This window comes from Podarcis cretensis, assembly GCF_951804945.1.
Source record: "Podarcis cretensis genome assembly, chromosome: 6".
NCBI classification, from domain to species: Eukaryota; Metazoa; Chordata; class Lepidosauria; order Squamata; family Lacertidae; genus Podarcis; species Podarcis cretensis.
This window is the reverse complement of record NC_137175.1, coordinates 1,969,444-1,993,202: the sequence shown is the minus strand read 5'-3', so window position 1 is coordinate 1,993,202 and position 23,759 is coordinate 1,969,444. Positions and strand designations below refer to the sequence as shown.

The 23,759-nt window shown below is 49.4% G+C and overlaps 2 protein-coding genes across 3 annotated transcripts in view; one reads left to right on the top strand and one right to left on the bottom strand.

Annotated features, from left to right (window-relative positions):
* RPRD1B (regulation of nuclear pre-mRNA domain containing 1B) overlaps nt 1-18,443 on the bottom strand; it is a 31,338-nt gene extending 12,895 nt beyond the window's left edge. The window contains exons 1-6 of one of the 2 annotated variants that reach the window (XM_079979825.1): nt 18,197-18,443; nt 12,526-12,655; nt 11,166-11,299; nt 4,901-5,013; nt 4,235-4,361; nt 3,096-3,271 (exon numbers count right to left, since the gene is read on the bottom strand). In XM_079979825.1, the coding sequence (XP_079835951.1) occupies nt 3,096-3,271; nt 4,235-4,361; nt 4,901-5,013; nt 11,166-11,299; nt 12,526-12,655; nt 18,197-18,341 (825 nt within the window). In that variant the 5' untranslated portion in view covers nt 18,342-18,443. Of the gene's footprint in view, nt 1-3,095; nt 3,272-4,234; nt 4,362-4,900; nt 5,014-11,165; nt 11,300-12,525; nt 12,656-18,190 lie in introns of both variants that reach the window. The other variant, XM_079979824.1, reaches the window with a different exon arrangement.
* A 362-nt stretch (nt 18,444-18,805) lies between these two features.
* The window catches only part of TTI1 (TELO2 interacting protein 1), a 28,747-nt gene continuing 23,793 nt past the window's right edge, over nt 18,806-23,759 (top strand). The window contains exons 1-2 of the mRNA XM_079978983.1: nt 18,806-18,952; nt 19,551-21,870. Of these exons, the coding sequence (XP_079835109.1) occupies nt 19,602-21,870 (2,269 nt within the window). The 5' untranslated portion in view covers nt 18,806-18,952; nt 19,551-19,601. The remainder of the gene's footprint in view (nt 18,953-19,550; nt 21,871-23,759) is intronic.

Below are 23,759 nucleotides of genomic sequence, written 5' to 3'. Positions count from 1 at the left end.
AAAAAACCGAGGCATTTTTGTTGGGGATTGTAGGGAAAGAGCTGCCAAAAAAGTTGAAAAACATCTTCATGTATGCGACAACGGCTGTGAGAGTTCTGGTAGCACAAGGATGGAAGACTGAAGAAACCCCAACTAAAGAATCATAGCAAGAAAAATTGATGGACTATGCAGAACTGGCAAAACTGATATACAAGCTACGGGACAAGGATAACTGTGACTTTAAGGATGAATGGGAACCTTTCACAAAGTATTTGAAGACACAACAAAGTGAACTGGACTCCTTGGCAGGTTTTGAATAAACATCCACAATTTTTTACTGATAATAATTAGCTAAACAGTTGGAGGATCTATAAAACTCTGTAACATGCAGAAAATAGCATTATTGGAGAAACCAAAGACTGGAACTGAGGGAAGTCGGGGGGTGGGGTGGGGGGGTGGGTTTTGTGGGGGTGGGGGGAGGAAAAATGGGGGGGGGGAATAAGGATATGTTTTTGGAAAATATGTTTTGTTATAACTTTGAATAAAAAAACTAAAAAACAAACAAACAGCAATTCAAAAGGGCTTCAGCTGAACTCGCAAGATGGCAGCAGGCGGCGAGGTTGGAAAAGCTGAGCACAGCAGATCAAGTGAACCAAGAAGGGGAAAGTTACCGGCAAAGTGCAAGTAAGAGGACTCTGATAATACTGGGGAGCTGGCCTGGACTTAACGCCAGAGCAACCAAGAACCCAAATTTCCTTCGAGGAAGATCAAGTTTCAGGAGTTCCTTCTTCCAAATGAAGTACAGTGGTACCTTGTGTTAAGAACTAAATTCGTTCTGGAGGTCCGTTCTTAACCTGAAACTGTCCTTAACCTGAGGTACCACTTTAGCTAATGGGGCCTCCTGCTGCCGCCGCGTGACTTCTATTCTCATCCTGAAGCAAAGTTCTTAACCCGAGGAACTATTTCTGGGTTAGCGGAGTCTGTAACCTGCAGTGTCTGTAACCTGAGGTACCACTGTATCATGTTTTTAACATTAACTATTAAAACATGGAGGGACATGGGTGGTGCTGTGGGTTAAACCACAGAGCCTAGGGCTTGCCGATCAGAAGGTTGGTGGTTCGAATCCCCGCGACGGGGTGAGCTCCCGTTGCTCGGTCCCTGCTCCTGCCAACCTAGCAGTTCAAAAGCACATCAAAGTGCAAGTAGATAAATAGGTACCGCTCTGGCGGGAAGGTAAACGGCGTTTCCATGCGCTGCTCTGGTTCGCCAGAAGCGGCTTAGTCATGCTGGCCACATGACCCGGAAGCTGTATGCCGGCTCCCTTGGCCAATAAAACGAGATGAGCGCCGCAACCCCAGAGTCGGCCACGACTGGACCTAATGGTCAGGGGTCCCTTTACTTTATTAAAACATGATGCCTTCTATTTTATACAAACATCAATCCAAACACACACACTTCCTATGCTCAAGCTTTACACACAAGGATGCTATCTTTCTCTCCCCCAGAGGAGCACAGAATGCCTTCCATCAACAGCCCTATCTGGGGAGGGAAAGCCTAACTTCTGGTGCACACGCTCATGTGACCTCGAACGTTACATTGCTGAAATAAACTATATATGGGACTGCCTTTGAATCAGAGAATCATAGAGGTGGAAGGGACCCCAGGAGTCATGTAGTTCAAGACTGTTTCAAATTTGCAGCTGGAGTGGGTTGCTTACTAGGGCATGATGGTCTGAGCATACAGCTTCACACATCTGTATTTATCAGCTATGATTTCGTTTCTGGGGTCAATTCAAAGTGCTGATAAGCCATATACGACTCAGGAGGCCAGTATCTCAAGGACTGCCTCTCCCGACATGAACCAACCCAGGCACTGCATTCATCATCTGAGGCCTTCCTTCTCCATGCGCCTGACCCAAGGGGGGAGGTGACAGAGGGTAGCCACAAAGATGGACCTTTTCGGTGGTGGCCCCGTCTGTGGAATGCCCTTCCCCAAGGAGTCTCACCTGGTGCCATCATTGTCTATTTCAAGGCAAAAACCATTTTCATTTACCCAGCAGGCCTTTGGGTCTTAACTGGGAGGGCAACTAGTCATATCTGTGGCCTGATTTCAGGCGAGGTAGGAAGGAAGTATTCCTTAAATATATATGTATTTCTGGATAAGCACTAGGTATTCTTTTATCACTGCTTTTATATTTGACTATAGCGTTCCTGTTATTTTTATTATGTCGGACATACAAAGACACTTTTATGTATAAAGGAAATAAACAAAAGAAGGCGAAGAAGATGAAGAAGAAGAGTTTGGATTTGATATCCCGCTTTATCACTACCCAAAGGAGTCTCAAAGCGGCTAATATTCTCCTTTCCCTTCCTCCCCCACAAGAAACACTCTGTGAGGTGAGTGGGGCTGAGAGACTTCAAAGAAGTGTGACTAGCGCAAGGTCACCCAGCAGCTGCATGTGGAGGAGCGGGGAATCGAACCTGGTTCACCAGGTTACGAGTCCACCGCTCTTAACTGCTACACCACACTGGCTCTCAGTGTGTTGGTCCAAGTATGGGTGGGGCCTGCAAGTGCCACCTAAAACAGTCTCATGTGTTGTCGTCTTGCACTCTCCCAGCAGTCCTACTTTCCGGCCATATTGCACAGGGAAGGTCTACCTGCAACTACCACCCACACAAACACAAATATCATGCAATGATATTCAGGGCTGCTGGTGGGGGTTCTACGTATGTTCAAGCAAATGCAGGTTGGAAGACCTATCCCGATCTTCCCCACACCACATGGGAAGGCACATGCCCTTGCCCACACTTTGAGACCATTCTTGTGCTCAGGCCAGTGTCTGAACATTCCTAGAGTCACATCGCAAGCAGCTACCGGACGCTTTACCGTCACATTCTCCTGCCCTCGGTGCACACACCTGGAGAGGCCAGGCTCCAGCCTCATGCCCATGGGGCGAAGGAGACACAGGTGTGACTGCTTCAGCTGTGACTGTGCAAACCACACGGCCGTTATTGGGCCTGTGGATTAAAGCAACCCCAGAAGCCAGGGCTGACCTGAGGAACTGACACGTCTAAGAAAGGACACTGCTCGGCATCTATCGAAGGAACGCTACTCACTTCTAGCTTTTTCTCCTTCTCCGTCAGCACGTCCTTCTGGTTCTGGGTGTACTCAATCAACATGCGTGCCAGCTGGCGCCGGTCTTCCAGCTCTGCTGCCAGTCGCCCATTGTACTCCGCTAGTAGCAAACATGCCTCGTCCACAGTCTTCGAAAGACGCTCGGCAGCCTCTTTGTCTAGGCACAAAGGTGGCAAATAATCGACAGTGACTGTGTGCAAAAGCCTTTGTGTGGGTGACAGAAAGCAGCTCATCTGGGGTGAATTCCAATCAAGCGTGGATTTCACAAGGACCAGCAAGCAACACACTTCTTTAAGCACTGGCAGACGAAGACAAGTGCAGCTAGCCCAAAGTGTCCTTTCTTTTTCTGGAAGGCCAAGAGGTCAGGGTTAGGGCTGGCTGGCTGCAGGTGATCCAGGAAGCAGGCCAGCACATCTGCAGGGAGGGGTGGTCCCAGAGCTGCTCTGTCTGCGCCCAAGGTTAGCAAGCTGCTAAGGTCTGAGCAGGCCGCTTTAGAGGACTTGGGGAAGAACACCTGTTGAACTGATAGCTGCAGTGCCACCCTCTGCAAAAGCAGTGCTGAACTGAAACTGTGTTGGCTCTCTTCTGACAGCAAACTCTACTGCTAAATGCCCGATTCAGCTCCCCCTGGGCCCTACTGTGAAGAGAGCTGTGCTACCACAGTTGCCTTGGGAGTGTGGCTGCAAAAGTGGCATCCTTTCCTTCACTGTGAGACACTGTAAGCAGTGATGGAGGAGGTCATCGAAGGTGGTAGTTCAGGGCCAGAGAGGAACAGAAATGAACAAATGTGTCCTGGGCCTCTCGCATAGTCAGTTAAAGCTGCGGCCTTTGCGCACAGTCTGCAGGGCTCCCCTTACAAGGCAATGATCCCCTTCAGTGAGGAACATGTCAAATGCTCTTGCCACACAAACAGCAGCAGGCATGTGGCCCAACAGAGTCCAAGCTACATTGGAACAGAACAAAAAGGGGAAAGGCTGGCTCATATTCGTCTTTTGGCATCTGAGGGTGAAGGAAACCCTTAAAAATCAAAACAAGCTAGTCTCATTGGACGGTTTCCAGGTGCAGGGACAGAGTCGTGTCCTGCCTTTTGCATCCAAGTGTTGGCACTTGAGAGCCTCACCTGTAATCTTCTCCAAGAGTGAGACGTCCTGAACCTCCTGGGGAAGAGAAGCAATTTTCTGCCGCACTGTGGCATCTCCCGATGCTGCGTTTTCTAGATCTTGCAGAGCTTTGATCAAGTCCTCAGTCTGCGCAATAGAGACATAAAGAGACTGCCATGATCACTTTCCCAGTGCATGTAGCCACCACCACCCTGCTTCTAACTTCTTATTCCGACACAAGTCCTGCTTTTCGTAAGCTCTCACTCCCCGCCCCTTGGCCAACAAGCCACCCTCAAAACCAAACTACAATCACAGAATATTTGAACCCCCATTTCTGGTCCACAGAACAGACAGCAGAGCAGGAAATCTGAGTTTAATGAACTTCCTGGAATCATCTACCACCATATATAAATTAGATCACACCATGCTGGGTATAATATACTGTCTTGCTTTGGGCAATTTGTTTTATTTTGCTTTGACTGCAGCAATTTTATGGAATAATATTTGTTTTATGTTCCGTTTTACTATGTTCCATGTTCTTCCTTGAGTCGTGAGGGCGTGTTTCTGAGCAAATAAACAGAACTACACTGGTCCTCCTATTGCATTTGCTAATGGCGCCACCATGTGGCTCTCTCTTTAGAATCCAGGACCTTTTTCTCTCTCAATCCTTGGCCTTCCAGACATACCAATAGAGGCCCAGCGTTGGGGTCCTGCGGGGAGTAGCTCCCGGGATAATCGTCATCTTCTTCTTCTTGTATCTGCTGAAATGTCCGCTTCAATGACTTTTTCTCCTCTGTAACTGAGAAAAGACACAGAGAGACAGTCACATCCTGTAAGGAGACATTGTTCCAGTGGTACCCTTTGAAAAGCGTGTGTATATGTGTGATAACCCCTTCATGGATCACTGCCTTGCCGTGGCGAAGGGGCTTGAATAACTCAGAGAAGCTATGAACTATGCCGAGCAGGGCACCCAAGATGAACAGGTCATAGTGGAGAGTTTTGACCAAACGTGATCCACCTGGAGGAGGAACCGGCAAGCCACTCCAGTATCCCTGCCAAGAAAACTCCATGGACAAAGACAACAGGCATATAAAAGTTATGACGCTGGAAGATGAGCCCCTCAGGTCGGAAGGTGTCCAACATGCTACTGGGGAAGAGCGGAGGACAAGTACAAGTAGATCCAGAGCTGATGAAGCAGCTGGGCCAAAGCCGAAAGGACGCTCAGTTGCGGATATGCCTGGAAGCGAAAGGAAAGTCCAATGCTGTAAAGAAAAATATTGCATAGGAACCTGGAATGTAAGAACCATGAACATGGGTAAGTTGGAGGTGGTCAAAAATGAGATGGCAAGAACAAATATTGACATCCTGGGCATCTGTGAACTAAAATGGATGGGAATGGGCGAATTCAGTTCGGATGACCATCATATCTACTACTGTGGGCAAGAAACCCGTAAAAGAAATGGAGTGGCCCTCATAGTCAACAAAAGAGTGGCAAAAGCTGTACTGGGATGCAATCTCAAAAATGATAGAATGGTCTCGATACGAATCCAAGGCAGACCTTTTAACATCACAGTAATCCAAGTTTATGCACCAACTACTGATGCTGAAGAAACTGAAATTGTCCAATTCTATGAAGACTTACAAGACCTTATAGAAGTGACACCAAAGAAGGATGTTCTTCTCATTATAGGGGATTGGAATGCTAAAGTAGGGAATCAAGAGATAAAAGGAACAACTGGCAAGTTTGGCCTTGGAGATCAAAATGAAGCAGGGCAAAGGCTAATAGAGTTCTGTCAAGAGAACAAGCTGGTCATCACAAACACGCTTTTCCAACAACACAAGAGACGTCTCTACACATGGACATCACCAGATGGGCAACATCGAAATCAGATTGATTATATTCTCTGCAGCCAAAGATGGAGAAGCTCTATAAAGTCAGCAAAAACAAGACCTGGAGCTGACTGTGGCTCAGATCATCAGCTTCTTATAGCAAAATTCAAGCTTAAACTGAAGAAAGTAGGAAAAACCACTGGGCCGGTAAGATACAATCTAAACCAAATCCCTTATGAATACACAGTGGAAGTGAGGAACAGGTTTAAGGATTTAGATTTGGTGGACAGAGTGCCTTAAGAACTATGGGTGGAGGCTCGCAACATTATACAGGAGGCAGGAACTAAAACCATCCCAATGAAAAAGAAATGCAAGAAAGCAAAGTGACTGTCCAACGAGGCCTTACAAATAGCGGGGGAGAGAAGGCAAGCAAAATGCGAGGGAGATAGTGAAAGATACAGGAAATTGAATGCAGATTTCCAAAGAATAGCAAGGAGAGACAAGAAGGCCTTCTCAAACGAGCAATGCAAAGAAATAGAGGAAAACAACAGAATGGGAAGAACCAGAGATCTGTTCAAGAAAATCGGAAATATGAAAGGAACATTTCGTACAAAGATTACCATAATAAAGGACAAAAGTGGTAAGGACCTAACAGAAGCAGAAGACATCAAGAAGACGTGGCAAGAATACACAGAGGAATTATACCAGAAAGATATGGATGTCTCGTACACCCCAGGTAGTGTGGTTGCTGACCTTGAGCCAGACATCCTGGAGAGTGAAGTCAAATGGGCCTTAGAAAGCACTGCAAATAACAAGGCCAGTGGAAGTGATGGTATTCCAGCTGAACTATTTAAAATTTTAAAAGATGATGCTGTTAAGGTGCTACACTCAATATGCCAGCAAGTTTGGAAAACTCAGCAGTGGCCAGAGGATTGGAGAAGATCAGTCTACATCCCAATCCCAAAGAAGGGCAGTGCCAAAGAATGCTCCAACTACCGCACAATTGCACTCATTTCACATGCTAGCAAGGTTATGCTTAAAATTCTACAAGGAAGGCTCAAGCAGTATGTGGACCGAGAACTCCCAGAAGTGCAAGCTGGATTTTGAAGAGGCAGAGGAACCAGAGACCAAATTGCAAACATGCGCTGGATTATGGAGAAAGCTAGAGAGTTCCAGAAAGACATCTACTTCTGCTTCATTGACTATGCAAAAGCCTTTGACTGTGTCAACCACAGCAAACTATGGCAAGTTCTTAAAGAAATGGGAGTGCCTGATCACCTCATCTGTCTCCTGAGAAATCTCTATGTGGGACAAGAAGCTACAGTTAGAACTGGATATGGAACAACTGATTGGTTCAAAATTGGGAAAGGAGTACGACAAGGCTGTATATTGTCTCCCTGCTTATTTAACTTATATGCAGAATTCATCATGCGAAAGGCTGGGCTGGATGAATCCCAAGCCAGAATTAAGATCGCTGGAGGAGACTCTTGAGAGTCCCATGGACTGCAAGAAGATCAAACGTGTCCATTCTTAAGGAAATCAGCACTGAGTGCTCACTGGAAGGACAGATCCTGAAGCTGAGGCTCCAATACTTTGGCACCTCATGAGAAGAGAAGACTCCCTGGGAAAGACCTTGATGTGGGGAAAGATGGAGGGCACAAGGAGAAGGGGACGACAGAGGATGAGATAGTTGGATGGTGTTCTTGAAGCTACCAGCATGAGTTTGATCAAACTGCGGGAGGCAGCGGAGGACAGAAGTGCCTGGTGTGCTCTGGTCCAGGGGGTCACGAAGAGTCGGACACGACTAAATGACTAAACAACAAAATGTGTGATAAAACCTAAACTGCTTTGAAAGTCAAAGTCTGATCAGGTTCATGTTTTAAAAAGAAAAGAAAAAGTTAGCTCTAAAATCTTAAAACAGAAGCCAACTTCACCTGTCACAGTGTCCCATAGATCAGGTTGAGGAACAAGCCTCCTACCTTCAGGGTTGTGAGAAAGATAAAAGGGAAACCACAGAGGCCTCCATTTCCCCTCATTTCAATTCTGCACTGCTTGGGGCAGCTTTTGGGAGCTTGCACAATTGGTGATGGGTGGCATTCTTTGCCACTGGTTTAAAGGTTCTGGAAGAATCAGGAAGGTGTGAACAACTGAAGACTGACATATCATTAGGCCACACTCCAGAATTTTCCATATTTTGTATGCATCATCTTATTGTGAATTTTACTTTTTTTTTTTTAAAGGAAAACCCATCCCACAAATTGCCAAAGATAAATGGAACACTGCAGATATAGAAAGAACCTGCAGTAACCTGGGGAGGCAGGCACCAAGGCAGAAAGACAAAAGGCTTCCCCGTAGCCGATCCTTCTCAGGCTGAATTGCTGGGCCATCTCAAGGTGGCGCTGTTGGATTCCTGTGTCTTCTTCCTCTGCAGACCAGACAAGGAAAGAGCTCCGGGATGCCAGAAAACCCTCCCATCTAAGGTAGAGAATCTGAGAATCCTCCGGAAAAACAATCTCTCAAAGGACCTGTTGATGGCATTTTATGATTGTACTGTTGAGAGTGTATTAACTTATGGTCTGTGTGTGTGGTTTGGGAGCTGCACGATCAGGGAAAAAACAATGCTGTCCAGGGTTGTAAAGACTGCGGAGACAATAACTGGGTGCACTCTTCCCACCTTGGATCAAATCTACACTTCCAGGTGCCATAAGAAAGCTGCAGAGATAGCACAGAATAGTGTGCACCCTGGAAATGATCTCTTTCAGTTTCTGCCTTCTGGAAGAAGGTACAGGGTTATAAAGACTAGGATTAGCCGCCTGAGAATAAAGATTATTGTACTGTATTGTATTGTATTGTATTGTATTGTATTGTATTGTATTGTATTGTATTGTAGAGGAGGACAGCATACAGAGGCTTTTCAGAAAACATTTTGGGAGGCTGGGTGTCCCCTGGTTCTTTTTTCCTTCCCTTTCCTTTTTTTGGACAGAACCCCAGGTTTGCCCAATACCAGCCCTCCTCCTCCTTGCATACAGAACTATCGGCATGTTATTGCAGGCGGGAACCTAGGCACAGATGGTGATGAGCTGGAGGGCAAGGGATGTTTGGCATGTCCTCAGCAATCACGCCTGGAAGGGGAGCAGCATCTGGCAGCACCAGGAGAAAGACGAAGCACAAGCTGGTCAGAAAGCATTTGCTGCCGCCGTCGACAAAGGGGTCAGGTGTTTCTGGCTGGCTTCCAGGGTGCAAATTAAACCCTCCTGAAGCTGGTGGGCTCCTCTTCTTTGCCAAGCCAGATCTTCCGACCAAGAACTCGAGGAAAGCCAGCTGTGCTGAGAGCACTCTGTCCCAAGCACCCCTTTCAAGTGCCATTACGTTGAAAAACAGAGCAGTAAAGCTCATAAGGAAAGGGTAAACCATCTGAGAGCAGATGAAGCTGCCTCATATGCGACTTCATGGGGCAGGGGCGGGAAATGCTTTGGGCAACTGCATGCTGACACTTTCGTTCCTATCACAGGAGTAAACATGTCAGATTGTAAATCAAATGCGACAACATAACCTCCTGCTCCAGTCCCAGGATGACAGTTGAATGGGGCCAATTTAGTGAAGAATGAATGAACGATGGGGGAAAGTGCCCAGTGGCCAAACTAGTCACAATTGGCTCAAAAGCTACTCTCAGTTTATAGACATCTGCCTAGACTTTGGGCTTAACCCAGCTTTCTCTGTAACCCAATTGGGGGAAGTCACTACAAGGAACCATGGAGACCTGCGGCACTGCCAAATAATCATTAACAGACAGAGTTATTTAGAACGTGGTGACTGCCACCATGGCTACTGCGATAGCAGACATGTTAAGAACAACTACAGTCCCTTCATTCCCATAACAAGACGAGCTTCAGAGGGTAGAATGGTCTTTAGCAACCTTGTGATTTTGGGAGCAGCCAGAACTCAGCAGCAAAGCATAAGCTCTGCATGTAGAAGATTGGCTGTTCAATTCCCACTGCCTCCAGTTAGAAAAGGAGTGGAGAATATTTGGCCCTCCAGATAACTGTTAGAGTTCATCTCCCTTCCACCTCAGAGAGCAGGTCTGGGATGTTGATGGGAGTTGTAGTCCAGCAACCTCCTTATCCGAGTTAAAAGGAGCAGATGGCAGCTGATGGAAAAGACCTCTGTTTGAGGGCCTGAAGAGATGCCGATAGGAGAAAATGCAGGGGTAGACGCACAACTACAGTGGCACCTTGGTTCTCGAACAGCCTAGTTCATGAACTTAGAACCTGAACATTGCAAACCCGGAAGTGAGTGTTCTGGTTCTCGATTTTTTGGGGGAAGTCAAACGTGTCCTGAGCTTCTGTTTTTAGTGTTGCACTTCTGTTTTTAAAGAGATCGCGCTGACTGGGCCGGTGAGGAGAAGCATCCCAGCAGCGTTCAGCAGCCCAGCCGCTTTGGCGAGAGAGAGATCAAGAAAGAAAGAGATCAAAAGATCGCACTGATTGGGAAGGTGGGGAGAAGCATTTTAGGGGTAGTTTTTCAACAGCCTGGAACGGATTAATCTGTTTTGCATTACTTTCTATGGGAAAGCGCACCTTGGTTTTGGGATGTTTTTGGTTTTGGAACAGACTTCTGGAACGGATTAAGTTCAAGAACCAAGGTAGCACTGTAATATGATCTGGTACAAGGCAACTTCCTATGTCTCACTCTGGCTGTTGCCTGCCAGGGCCTAGAAACACCTCTGGGATGATGGACCCTGCTCCACAAACATAACTTACAGAGAAGCTGGAGGGACAGGATACAATAAGTGTCTACACAGTGCAGATGTGGAGATTGTCACCAGTTCAGTTCCAACCAAGCAGGAGCGCTTGAGCGCAAGTCCCTTGAATTCAAACGGCCATGAACCACAGCTGGGGATCCTGTGGCCCTCCAGGTGTTTTTCAACTCCGATCTGCCCCAGTCAGCATGACCAAATGACCTGGGATGATGAGGGTTCTTGTCCAACAACATCTTAAAGGCCCCCAGGTTCCCCACCATGGCCATAAACACACCGTTCTTTGCTCCTTAGCAAGCTACCTTTTCATAGTGGCTCGATCAGAGTCAAGGGTGTTTCGAAAAAGCAAATACTTTTTTTTTTACCTTTGGGTTGGGGGCTATTGGAGTCTTCCAAAGACAGTTTCAACTGCTGTATGAACTCGCTGCCATACACACTCCTCTCTTGCCAGATGTTCAGCAATCGTTCCAAGGGCTTTTTGCAGCCCTCATCTGCCTCTCTGGAGGGTCAAAAATTCAGAACGTCAGAAAGGGGAGAACACACACACTAGGGGGGAAAGTGGTAGAGGGTGTCCACTCCATTCCTTCCCTCCCACATAAAATGTTTAAGGAGAGAAACAATCAGAGACAAAACAGGGATGAAACTGAGCTAAACCCATCAGGCTTCCCAAGTAAGGTGTTCACCAGCATGCCAGCCACTTATATCAATAGGCACACAAATTTGAAATATGCAATTTCAAAGTAAAAGGAATACTTAGTCATCAGCAACACATCCAGTTAAGTATAGAGTTATCCAGAACACACTTGCTCACTTATTCATCTGTGTGTTCTAGATATAATCAGTTTGCAGACTAAGGTCTTCTCTAAATAGCACCACAGCCTTTAAGTAGCTGATAACATACAGTGTGCCAAGAAATGACACGTAGCTGCTCATTTGTAGCTTGCCCCACAGTGAGAGAACAGTCACTCAATGACAGATGGAGCGAGCCAAGCAGAAAGGCAATCTGGTGAAAAAAATCTGATAAATCCATAGCATTTGAGAAGCTGACCTCACTTAAAATGGTGTTCAGACAGAGCAAAGGCACGTGGAATAACTAGCAATTGCACAAGGCTGCCAACTGGGGGTCTGAAGGAAACAAGCTGAAATTTCTGCAGGGAATACTCCAAGTGGTAATGTGTTTGCCACAGTTATAACTCTTCAAATAACAGATCAAAGGAAAGTTAGATTTGCTGAAATCTGAAAAGAACACTTCTGCAGCGCAGAATGATCAAATACAGTGTGTCCAGCTCAATCCCAAAGGGAGCAAAGCAAACGTGCCTTAAGGAAGCCCCTTGTAGTACAGCAGGTGTAGAGCCTGCAGGCCGACTGGTCATGTTTCAGCTGCAGAGAGCAAACCCTTCCCCCCTATCCTAATGCAGGTCTTCACCTGCTGAAGGACAACATGGAGGGAGACAGTCTACCTTCTCCCGGGGGGGGGGGGGGAGTTCCAGAGTCTAGGAGCAGCTACCGAGAAGGCCCTTTTCCATATCCCCCCAGGGTGTGCCTATGAGGGTGGTGGGACCGAAGAAAGGACCTCCCTTGAAGATCTGTTTTCGTTAACAGCCTGGCTGCTGCATTCTGCATTAAACGAAGTTTCTGAACTTCAGAGAGAGGCCCATATGTAGCACATTGCAGTAATCCAGCCTAGAGGTTGCCAGAGGCATTAGAAGAGGTTGCTATACATACCTGGCAACGTGTGAAAAAGCATCCACCAGAACCGATTCAAATTCCCTTGTAAACTCAGGCCCCTTCCTTTTACTGTTCTGGATGACGTCATTGGCCAAGTATAGGAAAGTCAGTTTCCTACTTGACTTTGCTAGGAAAATAGAAGAGGAAAAAAATATATATGTATAGCATGTTTAGCTCTCAAGTCACCCATCCTTTTCATTCAGTCTCACAGCCACCCTCGAGGTCGACATCACAAACAGAAGCCAAATTCTCATTTCATGCCCCCTTCTTTAAAGCCAGCAGCGGATCTACACTCAACCAGAGCAGAGCTGCAGAAGCACAACAAGGAAAGACATCTTGTGGCAACTGAAAGACCCAACAGATGGTTTATTGTGGCGTCAGCTTCCACAGGCTAGTATATATTTCATTTCATGCAAGGTGACCTCCCAAGCTGGCTTGCTTTGTTCTTGAAGATGTGGTTAGCCACAGTAACGCCATGCTTTCAAGACAAAACAGCTCTCAATTAGCCTATTTCAAGTCAGATGGGTGGCTTACAAAATGAAACAAATCTTGTTTTATTGCATTTTATCTTGTATTTTTATTGTTTACATTTATTGTTTAAATTATTTTAAATGCAGCATTAAATAATAAGGCACAACCAAAAACAAATCAAAGGAAACAAGCAAATTTAAAAACATTAAAAGCTTAAGAAAATCTTAATGTCCTTTGCAAAAAGGAACTAGACCATGGGTCAGCAACCTAAGGCCCATGGGCCACAAAGGGCCCATGGGGGTTGCTTAACTGGTTCATGGACCCCCACCGCCCGCTCGGTCGACTCCCGTGCGCCGTGCTAAACTGGCACGGAGCAGAGCAGGGACCGCCTTCTGCAACGTTGGCTGGCTTCCCATTGGCTGCAGGAAGCTCCTGCCAGCCTATGGGAAGTTGCACATGCCTCCTCCGTGCTGGAAATAGCGTTTGCACATGCGTGCATGCGCACTCTGGCCCACCACGGCGTCTGCAGGACCATGAACCGGCCCAAGCCACAAAAACTGAACTAGACCAAGCACTGTGGACTTTTCAGGAAAAGGCATTCCACAACAGAGAGGCAGGCCACTGCTGAAGAGGCTCTTTCAGCGACTCATAATCCCCTGCTGAGCCTCACTTGCTGGGAGCATTCAAAGAAAGGCATCCGATTTAGAGCTCAGGGTCTGGGTAGGAAAGCACCAGGTAAACTAGGCCCAGGCATGGACTTGCCCTTCCCAGATGCCCTGCTCATCCCTGCCCAAATACAAAAGGAGTCACTCTCTATTGAGAAACCATGCCAACCCCTATGGCATGGTGTGGTGTCTAAATTAACAAATTTCATAGAATTCTGCTGCCCTTGGAAAAGATTTAGGTTCCCAGACTTGAAGAGAAAGGAAGCCTGGAGAGCTGAAGGGAAGAAAAAAGAAAACAGCTACCAAAAAAGCATTTCTTTGCACCAACAGCACTTGCAGCTGGTGCTCATTCTAATTACAATATTCCAAGAAGAGTTGTGTGAACTGCTTGGCTGCACTGAGCTGTTTCAGTGGTAATTATTTCAATATCAAAGCCAATAAATATGACTTATTTGTAGAAATCCTTAAAAACAAGCAAGCAAGTGGCACTGACAAGAATGAACTCATCGGTAATCACGGTGAAGGCTTGGGGAAAGAGGCAGCCCCAGAAAACAATGTTGATGCTGACAGGCTGTGCGATTCTACGATATCTTTCATCCAAGCATGCCCTATATTGCTCAAACCTGACAGGCCACAGTATCAAAGCTAAGCTTTTGAAAAACAACAGCCTGGTAGCCTCGTACCAAATTAAGAGAACACAGATGAGGGGCAGTGGCGGGAGGGGCTTATTCACACCCCACAGATGCTTGCAGGGGTCAGGAACGTAACCCCCCCCCCACCGCAAATCTGTTGTTCCCTGTATTTCCTTTTTATCTGTTCTGAAGATAAAAGTTTAACTTCATTGCAGTGAGCCACACACACGGCTTCTTTGCACCATGTGTTCAACAGGTTCCACTCAATGCAAACTGGCTCATTTGAGTCAAAATACAGAAACTGCTTGGCATCCTAACCAAGGAAGGGCAGTTAACAAATTGACTATCAAAAATGCATGCCACAGAGCATCAAATTGACTCAAAAAATGCATGCCACAGCATGTCAGAGCAGCAGTAGCACAGTCTTTATTGCAAGTCTTCTGCCCTCCCCAATTCAAAGCATGACAATTTCATTAGCGTTCTGAATAGTTCATTAAGTTCAGAGTGACTATAGCGGTAAGTGCCTGGCATCAACCAGCACATTTTAAACTCCCCAAAAATAAAAGTACACCTAAGACTCCTAACAGAGCTTTCTAACTGTAGAAGCAAGGCATCACCCTAAGGTGATGTGACCTGGTACCGCCGGGTGCTGGAGGGGCAGGGGGAGATGGGGGCAGACAAAGTGAGTGCCACACTCCTGGAAGGGCACCAGCTACTGAGACCCCATTTAGGAGTGAAACCAGGTATCTTTCTCTTACTTTACCAACTGAGGGATCACTACTTGCTAACAGTCAGCTCAAATGTTATTTGCAAATCGTATATTTTTAGAACTAGCAGGACAGGATCAAGAACAAACACTTTGCCCTTGAAGCTGAATACTGAACAATAGACTATACTGTGCACCAGAGAACAGACAACCCAGGCTATTCAGAGCAATTCAAGAACTGCACAATTTAGTTTTCTGAAGATGTTCTGAGCCAATGTGTAGCTTGCACCTGTTGACTTTGACCCTAACAGGCCTGCAATTTTTAAACCCTCCCTTTCCCATACCAGGTTTACCCAGCACTAAGCAAAGAGTGCCTTTTGACACATGCCTCTCCACCAAGACACACAATCAATTCATTATACTATCAAGGCTGGAAGAATAGCTTTCTTACGAAGGGGTAAAGCTGAGCTCAGCACCTGCCATTAGAAAAACAGCCACAATGTAAGTTCTTAATTCCTCAAACACATCCTTTGTCAAGGCCCTGTGTTGGGCAGATACGGAGAAGCTGCACAACTCAGCAGGTGATAAATTAGTAGACATTTTGTCAAAACTGCAGCTTGAGGAACAGAAGAATCATACAAGGACCAGTCCCAGTGGGAGTTCCACAGGCAGAAAGTCTGAACCTTCCCTGATCAAAGCTGTGAAGACCACATCATCAGCTCTTATGCTCAGGTTCTCCAAGCTAATCTTCAGCTCAAGCCGCCACTGAGAGGGGTGGGGTAAGAGCCTGCAGATTAAGTTGCATTACAAATTACAAGTTGGGATGTTAAGTGATAACAAGCCAACAGCCCAAGTTCTGCAGGGATCCCCAGCTCCTAAATGCTGCCCTGCAGAAGCAAACAGAATTTTTATTATTTATTGAATTTATTTACCACCCTATACCCAGGGGTCTCAGGGTGGTTCACAGAAGACACCCAGCTTCTGTTACCACCCACCCACCTTATCTCAATGACACAGGAACCTGGAAAAAAGGCCTCAGTAGAAGATATTAACATCCAGGCAGGTTGATCATCTGGAGGGTCAGATTAAGGTTTTTAAAGTATTCATGGCCTCTTTTGATGTGGCAGAAGGACCTGTCTTTTAATTGTACAGGTGTGTTTATTGTAATTGATTTTTAATATTTCTATGTATTAGTAAGTACCTGGGCACCTGGGTCAAAAGCCATGTAGGGCTTTCAGAATTAAAACCCACACTTTGTATTGGAATCAAGTGAAGCCCTTTCACAACTGGCAAGATATGATCCCAGTGGACTGCTCCCAGTTAAAATCCCAGCAGCTGCATTCTGAACGTGTTACAGCTCCCCAAGTGTCTTCAAGAGCAGCTCCACATACAGCACATATTAACAGCATGGAGTAATGGTTCCCAGAGCTACCTTCTGATACCAGCCCTGCAAGTAGGAGAAAAACCTCCACACTTCCAGCTCACAACTCACACAGCTGTTGCACAAAGATGTTGGGAACAACAGGATCTGGAGAGCCTCCATAGGTCTCCCAACAACCCAGCCCTGCTCTGAAGGCTCTCCTACAACACACCCTTCCAGGACAGCACATAGTGCTCTGGTTAGGCGACTGTTCAGCCATGCTGGCATTCCCTAAACTAATTCAGTCTTTCGGAGGACTTGGCACTCTTATCACACGACTGTTCAACCATGCTGGCATCTCACACATGCTTTCTAAAGAGGGGGTATGCCATGCTTGCACACCCACCCACCCCACTTGTGCGCTCTTTCCCATGAGGAGGCATGCTGCTCTGATTACATGACTGTTCAGCCATGCTGGTGGCCACAAGAACCAACTCCTAGGAGCTGAGGTCCCATAACATATTTGAGGGGGGCAAAGTTGGTAGGCATTGCAATCCGAATGGTGTTTGTGCTGTGTTGTTCCAGGAATTTATGTACGGGGGGGGGGGTGCCCCTCCAGCAGATATCATGCACATGCAGCCCACTACCAAAATCAGCACAATCGCTTTTGTGATTTGTCCCCACAAAACACTTCAACAGTTTCTTCCTATCTATTCAAAGGGCTTCTGCTGCACAATACCAAGTGTAAGAATTCACTGATAAATGTATCTATGTACTGGCTCACTAGGAAAACTTCAGAAATTCATATAGACATGTGAGCTCAGCTACTCAGCAGCCCCTCTGCCTGAGTGATAATCCCTGGCATCCTGATACCTGAATGCCATACAGGTAGCCATTCCAGAAATAACAAACCCAGATGAAGATAAAAAGGTGTGATGAACTTGGCTGGGAAACAGGGAAATGTAAATATATTTTTTTCTTAAACTTGATGGGTGTTTGGTGGAGGGCAAGGGGAACCATGGGGCAGGGTCCAGGATGCTCAGATTACTGCCACCCTTTCGTGATGTATTAGTGATGTTGTTTGGCGGGGGTGTGTGTGTGTAACATGGGGATTAGCAGCTAATAAAAGTTTGGGGGCTCTTTTGTTCTGGGCTTCCATCTTGTTCCACCTTGTGGCAGGTGGGAGTCCTGTTGCGAGAGTCTTCAATAAAGACCAAGCCTCCTGGCTGCTGTTTTGCTCTGGGATTCCTGGCTGGTGTCCTTGTTTTTTTTGTCCAAGGGAGCCCTCAGATTTCTCCGTTAACAGTGTTATGTGATCAATTATTGGTACCCCTAGTGGCAACTTGCGCGCTCTTTCCCATGAGGGGGGCACGCTGCTCTGATTACATGACTGTTCAGCCATGCTGGCGGCCACAAGAACCAACTCCTAGGAGCTGAGGTCCCATAACATATTTGAGGGGGGCAAAGTTGCAATTGGAATGGTGTTTGTGCTCTGTGTTGCTGCAGGAATTTATGTATATAGGAATTTATGTAATGTGATCAATAATTGGTGCCCTTGCTGGCAACACACCCACCCACCCACCCCCTTCTCTGGTTACACAAGGGCTCAGCCATGCTGGCCCCCCCTCTGTTTTCTCTCTCTCTCTCCCAGGAGGGGGCGTGGCCTTCCCTTTTACGCGACTGTTGGGCCAGGCTGGACCCCCCCCCCCACTGCACTAGAGGAGGGACCCGGGGGAGGGAGAACCGAGCGACCCCCCCCCCCGGCCTCCTCTCTTGCCCGCCTCCCCCGGCCCGGCCCTGCCGCCTCCCTCCTCCTCCTCCTCCTCACCCTTACGGAGCTCTCGGTGCCAGACGGTGACGATGGGCCCGGCGTGCTTCCGGTGGTGGATGAGCCACAGGCTCAGCGTCTGGACGCTCTGCTGGGAGTTGCTCAGCTCCGACAGCTTCCGCTCCAGCGCCGACTCCGAGAACGAGGACATGGCGCGCCCGGCGGCGGCGGCGGAGGAGGAGGAGCAGGAGGAGAGGAGCTCCGCCCGGCCCGGCCTGGCGCGGCCTCGCTGGAGCGGCCCGGCCCCGCCGCCCGCCCGCCCGGCCTCACAGACGACCAACCGCCCACACAAAATGGCCGCGCGCCCTTTCACCCCGGCGCCGCGCGAGGGTCAGAGGGCGGCATGCTACGGGGCGCCGAGGGGGACAAACCACCCAGGAGGCGCGAGAGAACGCCGGCCGCTGCTGCTGCTGCTGCTTCGGCCGGACAAGCGGCGCCACGTCCAGCCGGCGCCGCCCTAAAGCGCACGCGCGGACTCCCAGCCACGCGTGCGCAGAGGGACCCGGCCGCCGCCGCCGCCGCCGCGCATGGGCGGTGCTGCTCCGGTGGGACTTTTGTCGCTCCGTCCTCTCGGGAGATATTTCGCTCCGTCAGAATTGTGACTTCCGGCATGTGGCGAACTCTCGCTTTCTCCCGAGCAGCGCCTGAGGAAGGGAGAAGGGGGGGGGGGGGGAATAGGCGACCAGTGACCTGCGACCCGGGTCCACTTCCAGGGCCTTGCCGGTGGCCTGACCCCGCCCACTCGCTGGACTCCAGCCCCAGGTGAGGCAGTGTGGCTCAGTGGGTAGAGCACGTGCCCTCCGGGCATAAAGGCCAGGCCAGGCCCCCTCCTGCAAAGTCCGACCCCAAAGAGACTGCCGGTCTAGGCCAGGGAAACTGCCAGGCTAGACCAGAGGGCTTGACCCCTTGCAAGTTATTGCAGGGGATCAGGCTGGATGACCCTTGGGGAACCCCTTCCAACTCCACAATGCTGCGATTCCTGGACTGCAGAGGGTCGGGGCTGGGTCACCTTTCGGGGTCCTTTCCAGTTCTACAGTTCCGGGATTCCCAGGCCCCTTCCTTTGAATGCCAGAGGGCTTCTCTTTCCCTCTTCAGCTCCAGGCATTGGCCGAAGCTGCCCTGCTCTGCACACAGTGGGGTAGCTAGCCATGCAGTGAAACTCTTTAAGGGACCTTGAGACTGCCTGCTGTTTTTCAGAGAGCCTTCCTCTAGTTTTTTGAGAACTTAAGGCTGACAAAAGTTATGTGAAGGGGCACATTGGGCTTGTTACCTTTTTTATTTATTTGTTGTGTTTCTCCTCCTGCTCCTCTTGTAACCTGAAAGCTGCTTTCACAGAACTTATTTCCCCTTCCCTACTCAGGATGATGACGACCGGAGGAGAGGCCTGAGTGGAGGGCGGCAGGGCCAGGCCATGGCTGTTTTCGACACCCCGCAGGAGGCGTTTGGGGCCTTGCGCCCGGCCTGCGTGCAGCTGACCAAAGCCCAGACGGCGGAGAACGTGGAGCTGCTCCAATCCCAGCTGCGAACGGTCAGCGACTCTGCCCTGCAGGAACTCCAGGAATATGTCCTCTTCCCCCTGCGCTTCACCCTCAAGATCCCAGGGCCGAAGCGGGAGCGCGTGGTCCAGACCGTGGCCCAATGCGTGGCCTCGGTGCTCTCCGCCACGTGTGTGAAAAAGCCCGAGCTGCTCCTGGAGCTCTTCTCCGAGCTCTGCGTCTGCCTGGCCTCCCCCTCCAGCCCTCAGCAGCTGGCCCCTCTGTCGGAGGAGTTGAAGGAGGCTGTCTTGCAGGCACTGCTGGCTCTGCTGCATTCGGCTTCCGGCGACGTCCTGGCGACTCTGTACCAGCCCTCCAACCTCCCGCACCTGGGCTTTGCCGTCTCCTTGCTGCTCTCCCTGGCGGAGCAGGAGAAAGCTAAGCAGCTGAAGATCACGGCCTTGAGATGCCTGCAAGCGCTGCTTCTGCAGTGTGACTGCGAGGGGGGCCACCGGCCGCTGGACGGCGAGGAGGCAAAGCGTTGCGGGGATCTCTTTGCTTCCTTCTTGCCTGGGATCTCCCTCACACTCTCCCGGATCATTGCGGGGGACGTGAAGCAAGGCCATGGCATCGTTGTCTCGGCCGTCAAAGTCTTCTCCCGGACGTTAGCTTTGGTCATGGCAGATGAGCAACTGGCGCAGATCCCACCAAAGACGGAGGCATCTGTGCAGGGGCAAGGCAGGCACTCGGAGCTCGTGGTCCACCGAGACCCCGACTGGGCAAAGAGCACAGCAGCCAAGCTCTCCATCCTGATTGCGAAGGTGGTTGGGTCTGTGTCCGTTCACCCTCACTGGAAGGCGAGGATGGAGCTGGTGGAAATGGTCCAGCTCTTGATGGCGACCTGCGGCCGGTCTTTGGTCGACTCCGCCAGTCAGCTCCTGAAGGCCTTGGTTGGCCTTGTCAACGACGAGAGGCCTGAGATCCGAACTCGGAGCAGCGAGGTCCTGCGGAGCGCTGCGGAGCAGGGAAGGGTGGCGGAGAACCGCCTTCTTGCCGACATCCTTTCGGAGGACCTCCACTCCCTGGCCACCGCCCTTCCCCGCCTGATGAGCTCCCAGGATGACCAGGGCAAGACGGTCACCTTGAACTTGCTCCTCGGGTACTTGAAGCTGCTGGGCCCCCGGGTCAACCTGGTTCTGAACTCCGCTGCTCACCTCCACCGCCTCTCCAGGGCCCTTGTGCAAGTCCTGGAGCTGGACGTGAAGGACGTGAAGGTTGTGGAGGAGCGGCGTCTTGAGAACGTGCCAGGACCTTCGCAGCACAGCAGCAGCAGCGCCCAGAGGAAGTGCTTCCGGTTCTTTGCCGACGAGCACATATTCTCCTTACTCCAGCAGATCTGCCGGGTCCTGGGATACTACGGGAACCTCTATTTGCTGGTGGACCATTTCCTGGGGCTGTACGGAGAGTCGGCTGTCTACCGGAAGCAGGCAGCGATGGTCCTCAATGAACTAATTGCTGGAGCAGCTGGGCTGGAGGTGGATGTCCTTCACGAGCGGGAAGAGGTGACCGGTGCTGAGGATCTCAGAGGCGTCGTGGCTTCTGTGCTGGAGGAATACATGGACCAAGCCAACTGGCATCTGGTCACCAGCATCGAGGCTGAGGAGTTGGCCAGCGAACCGGAGGCGAAGCGCTCTGGGCTCCTTGCTGTTCCGCCTGGCCAGCCCCTTCCTCTCCCAGATGCCAAGCTCACCGTCCACGCCATGAACGGCAACATCTGGCAGATTTGCATCCAGCTGGAAGGGGTGGGCTGCTTTGCTTCTGCGCTCAAGCAGGACTTCCGCCCCCTGCTGATCTCAGCCTTGTACCCCGTCCTGGAGAGGGCAGGAGATGACACGCTCCTTATCTGCCAGGCAGCCAGTGGGGCCATGGAGGACATCTGCTGCGCCTGTGGCTATGGCTCCATCCCGGACCTTATCAACCAGAACGCCGACTACCTGGTGAACGGCATCTCCTTGCACCTGCGCCACCAGGCTCACGTGCCCCGTTGCTCGCGGGTCCTGGAAGCCATGCTGAGACACTCGGATGCCAATGTGCTGCCCCTGGTGGACGACGTCATCCAGGACATCCTGGCCAAGCTTGACCTGCATCACGCTGACCGGGCGGCCTCGTTCCTTGGGGTCATGCACACTCTGCTGCTGAGGCTAGGTACCCATTCACTGCCATGATTCTGTCCTGCTTTTTCTTTCAAGGAGCTCAAGGCATAAGTGGCTCTGTTTCCCTCTCACAGGGACGCGGGTGGCGCTGTGGGTTAAACCGCAGAGCCTAGGGCTTGCCGATCAGAAGGTCGGCGGTTCGATTCCCCGCAACGGGGTGAGCTCCCATTGCTCGGTCCCTGCTCCTGCCAACCTAGCAGTTCGAAAGCATGTCAAAGTGCAAGTAGATAAATAGGTACCGTTCTAGCGGGAAGGTAAACGGCGTTTCCGTGCGCTGCTCTGGTTCTCCAGAAGCGGCTTAGTCATGCTGGCCACATGACCCGGAAGCTGTACGCCGGCTTCCTCGGCCAGTAAAGCGAGATGAGCGCCGCAACCCCAGAGTTGGCCCCGACTGGACCTTATGGTCAGGGGTCCCTTTACCTTTACTTTCCCTCTCACAACAACAGCCCTGTGAGGTAGGGCTTAGCTGAGGGATGGCGAATGGGCCAAGGTCAGGCTTCGTGGTCATGGGGAATTCGAACCCTCCTCTACCAGGTCCTAGTCTGGCAATCTAACCACTTCACCACCTTGACTCAGGGTAGAAAATTCACAGCACCCCCCCCTCCAAAAAATGGGGGGCCTCTGTCTTGTCTGTGCTATCCCAGGGGTCCTGGCCTTGGTTGCAATGTGTTGCTTAATTCACCCATTTCTCCCTTTCAGAAATTCTGTAGCCGATTTAGGAAATGAACCAGGGCCTTGGATCGTGCTGGTAACATCTGCACCACTGGTTCCCAAACCTTTTCAGGCCATTGCCCTCTTGGTTCCACATTCTCATCCCCAGGGCCCCCAACCCTGTAAAAATCACTAATCAGGGTAGCAGTTTGCCCAACCCACTAGGGAAGAAAACGGCACAATGAAATTCAAAATGGTAACCGTTCACTGCATGTTTATTCAAAATCAAATTAAAACTATTTAGTTTAATTCAACAAAGAAGATGAACTTGAGTCAATGATACCAGCTTTTCAAATTCTGTTAGTCCTTTAAACCTCTGGCACCCCCTTCCTGCCCCCTTGCCTCTTAGTGCCTTCCTAGGTAACCCAACTGTCCTCCATGGGGTAGTGCTCCCCACTGATCTACACTGTGTGGGGATGCCAAATGACTTGTGAATAACTCCGTTAATCTATGCATGGGATTTCCTTCAGAGGATGCATACTCAGGAATGCATATGTGAGAGTAATATTCAGCACTGAGTGTTATAGCCAACTAAACCATACTTGCGAGTAGACCTATTGCAATTGAGGCACCTTTGTCATGCCCTTTTAAATTTCAGTGGGTTTGCTCTGGATAGGATCAGCACAGGATTCATCCCACAGTTATTCGGAGTCAAGATCTACCTGTTTAGAAAGGAACAAATTGAATTCCTTGAAACTTCCTTGGTTTGCAGCCTGATTGTCCCAGTTGCAGAGGAAAGCCAGGAGAATTTATAGCTGCTACTATGTACTGTACAGTATCTCTTTTTATATTTTAGAACTTTATTAAGGAATCAAAATATCTTACACAATGAAGCGAGACGATTCAGGTGGCGGCTTGCTATCATAGTTCTATAGAATATGGGAGCATGAAGAGGTTGATTAAAATCAGACCAGAAAATGGGATTATCGTTCTCTCGGGATCAAAGAGGGCTTGTGGTAGTGAATTTTGGTATATAGTCAGCACCAAATAAATCTGGTTCCGTGGGAATTTGCCAGTTCCTTAATGCATGTCAGAAACATCCATCGTGCAAGGGCTGCTGGCTTGGAGGTATCTCGTAAAACACACATCAAATGATTCCACTCTTCTGCAGTTGGGGTGTGTAGGGCCTTCTGAAACCAAATGTGAAGGGAAAAATCAAACATATTTCTC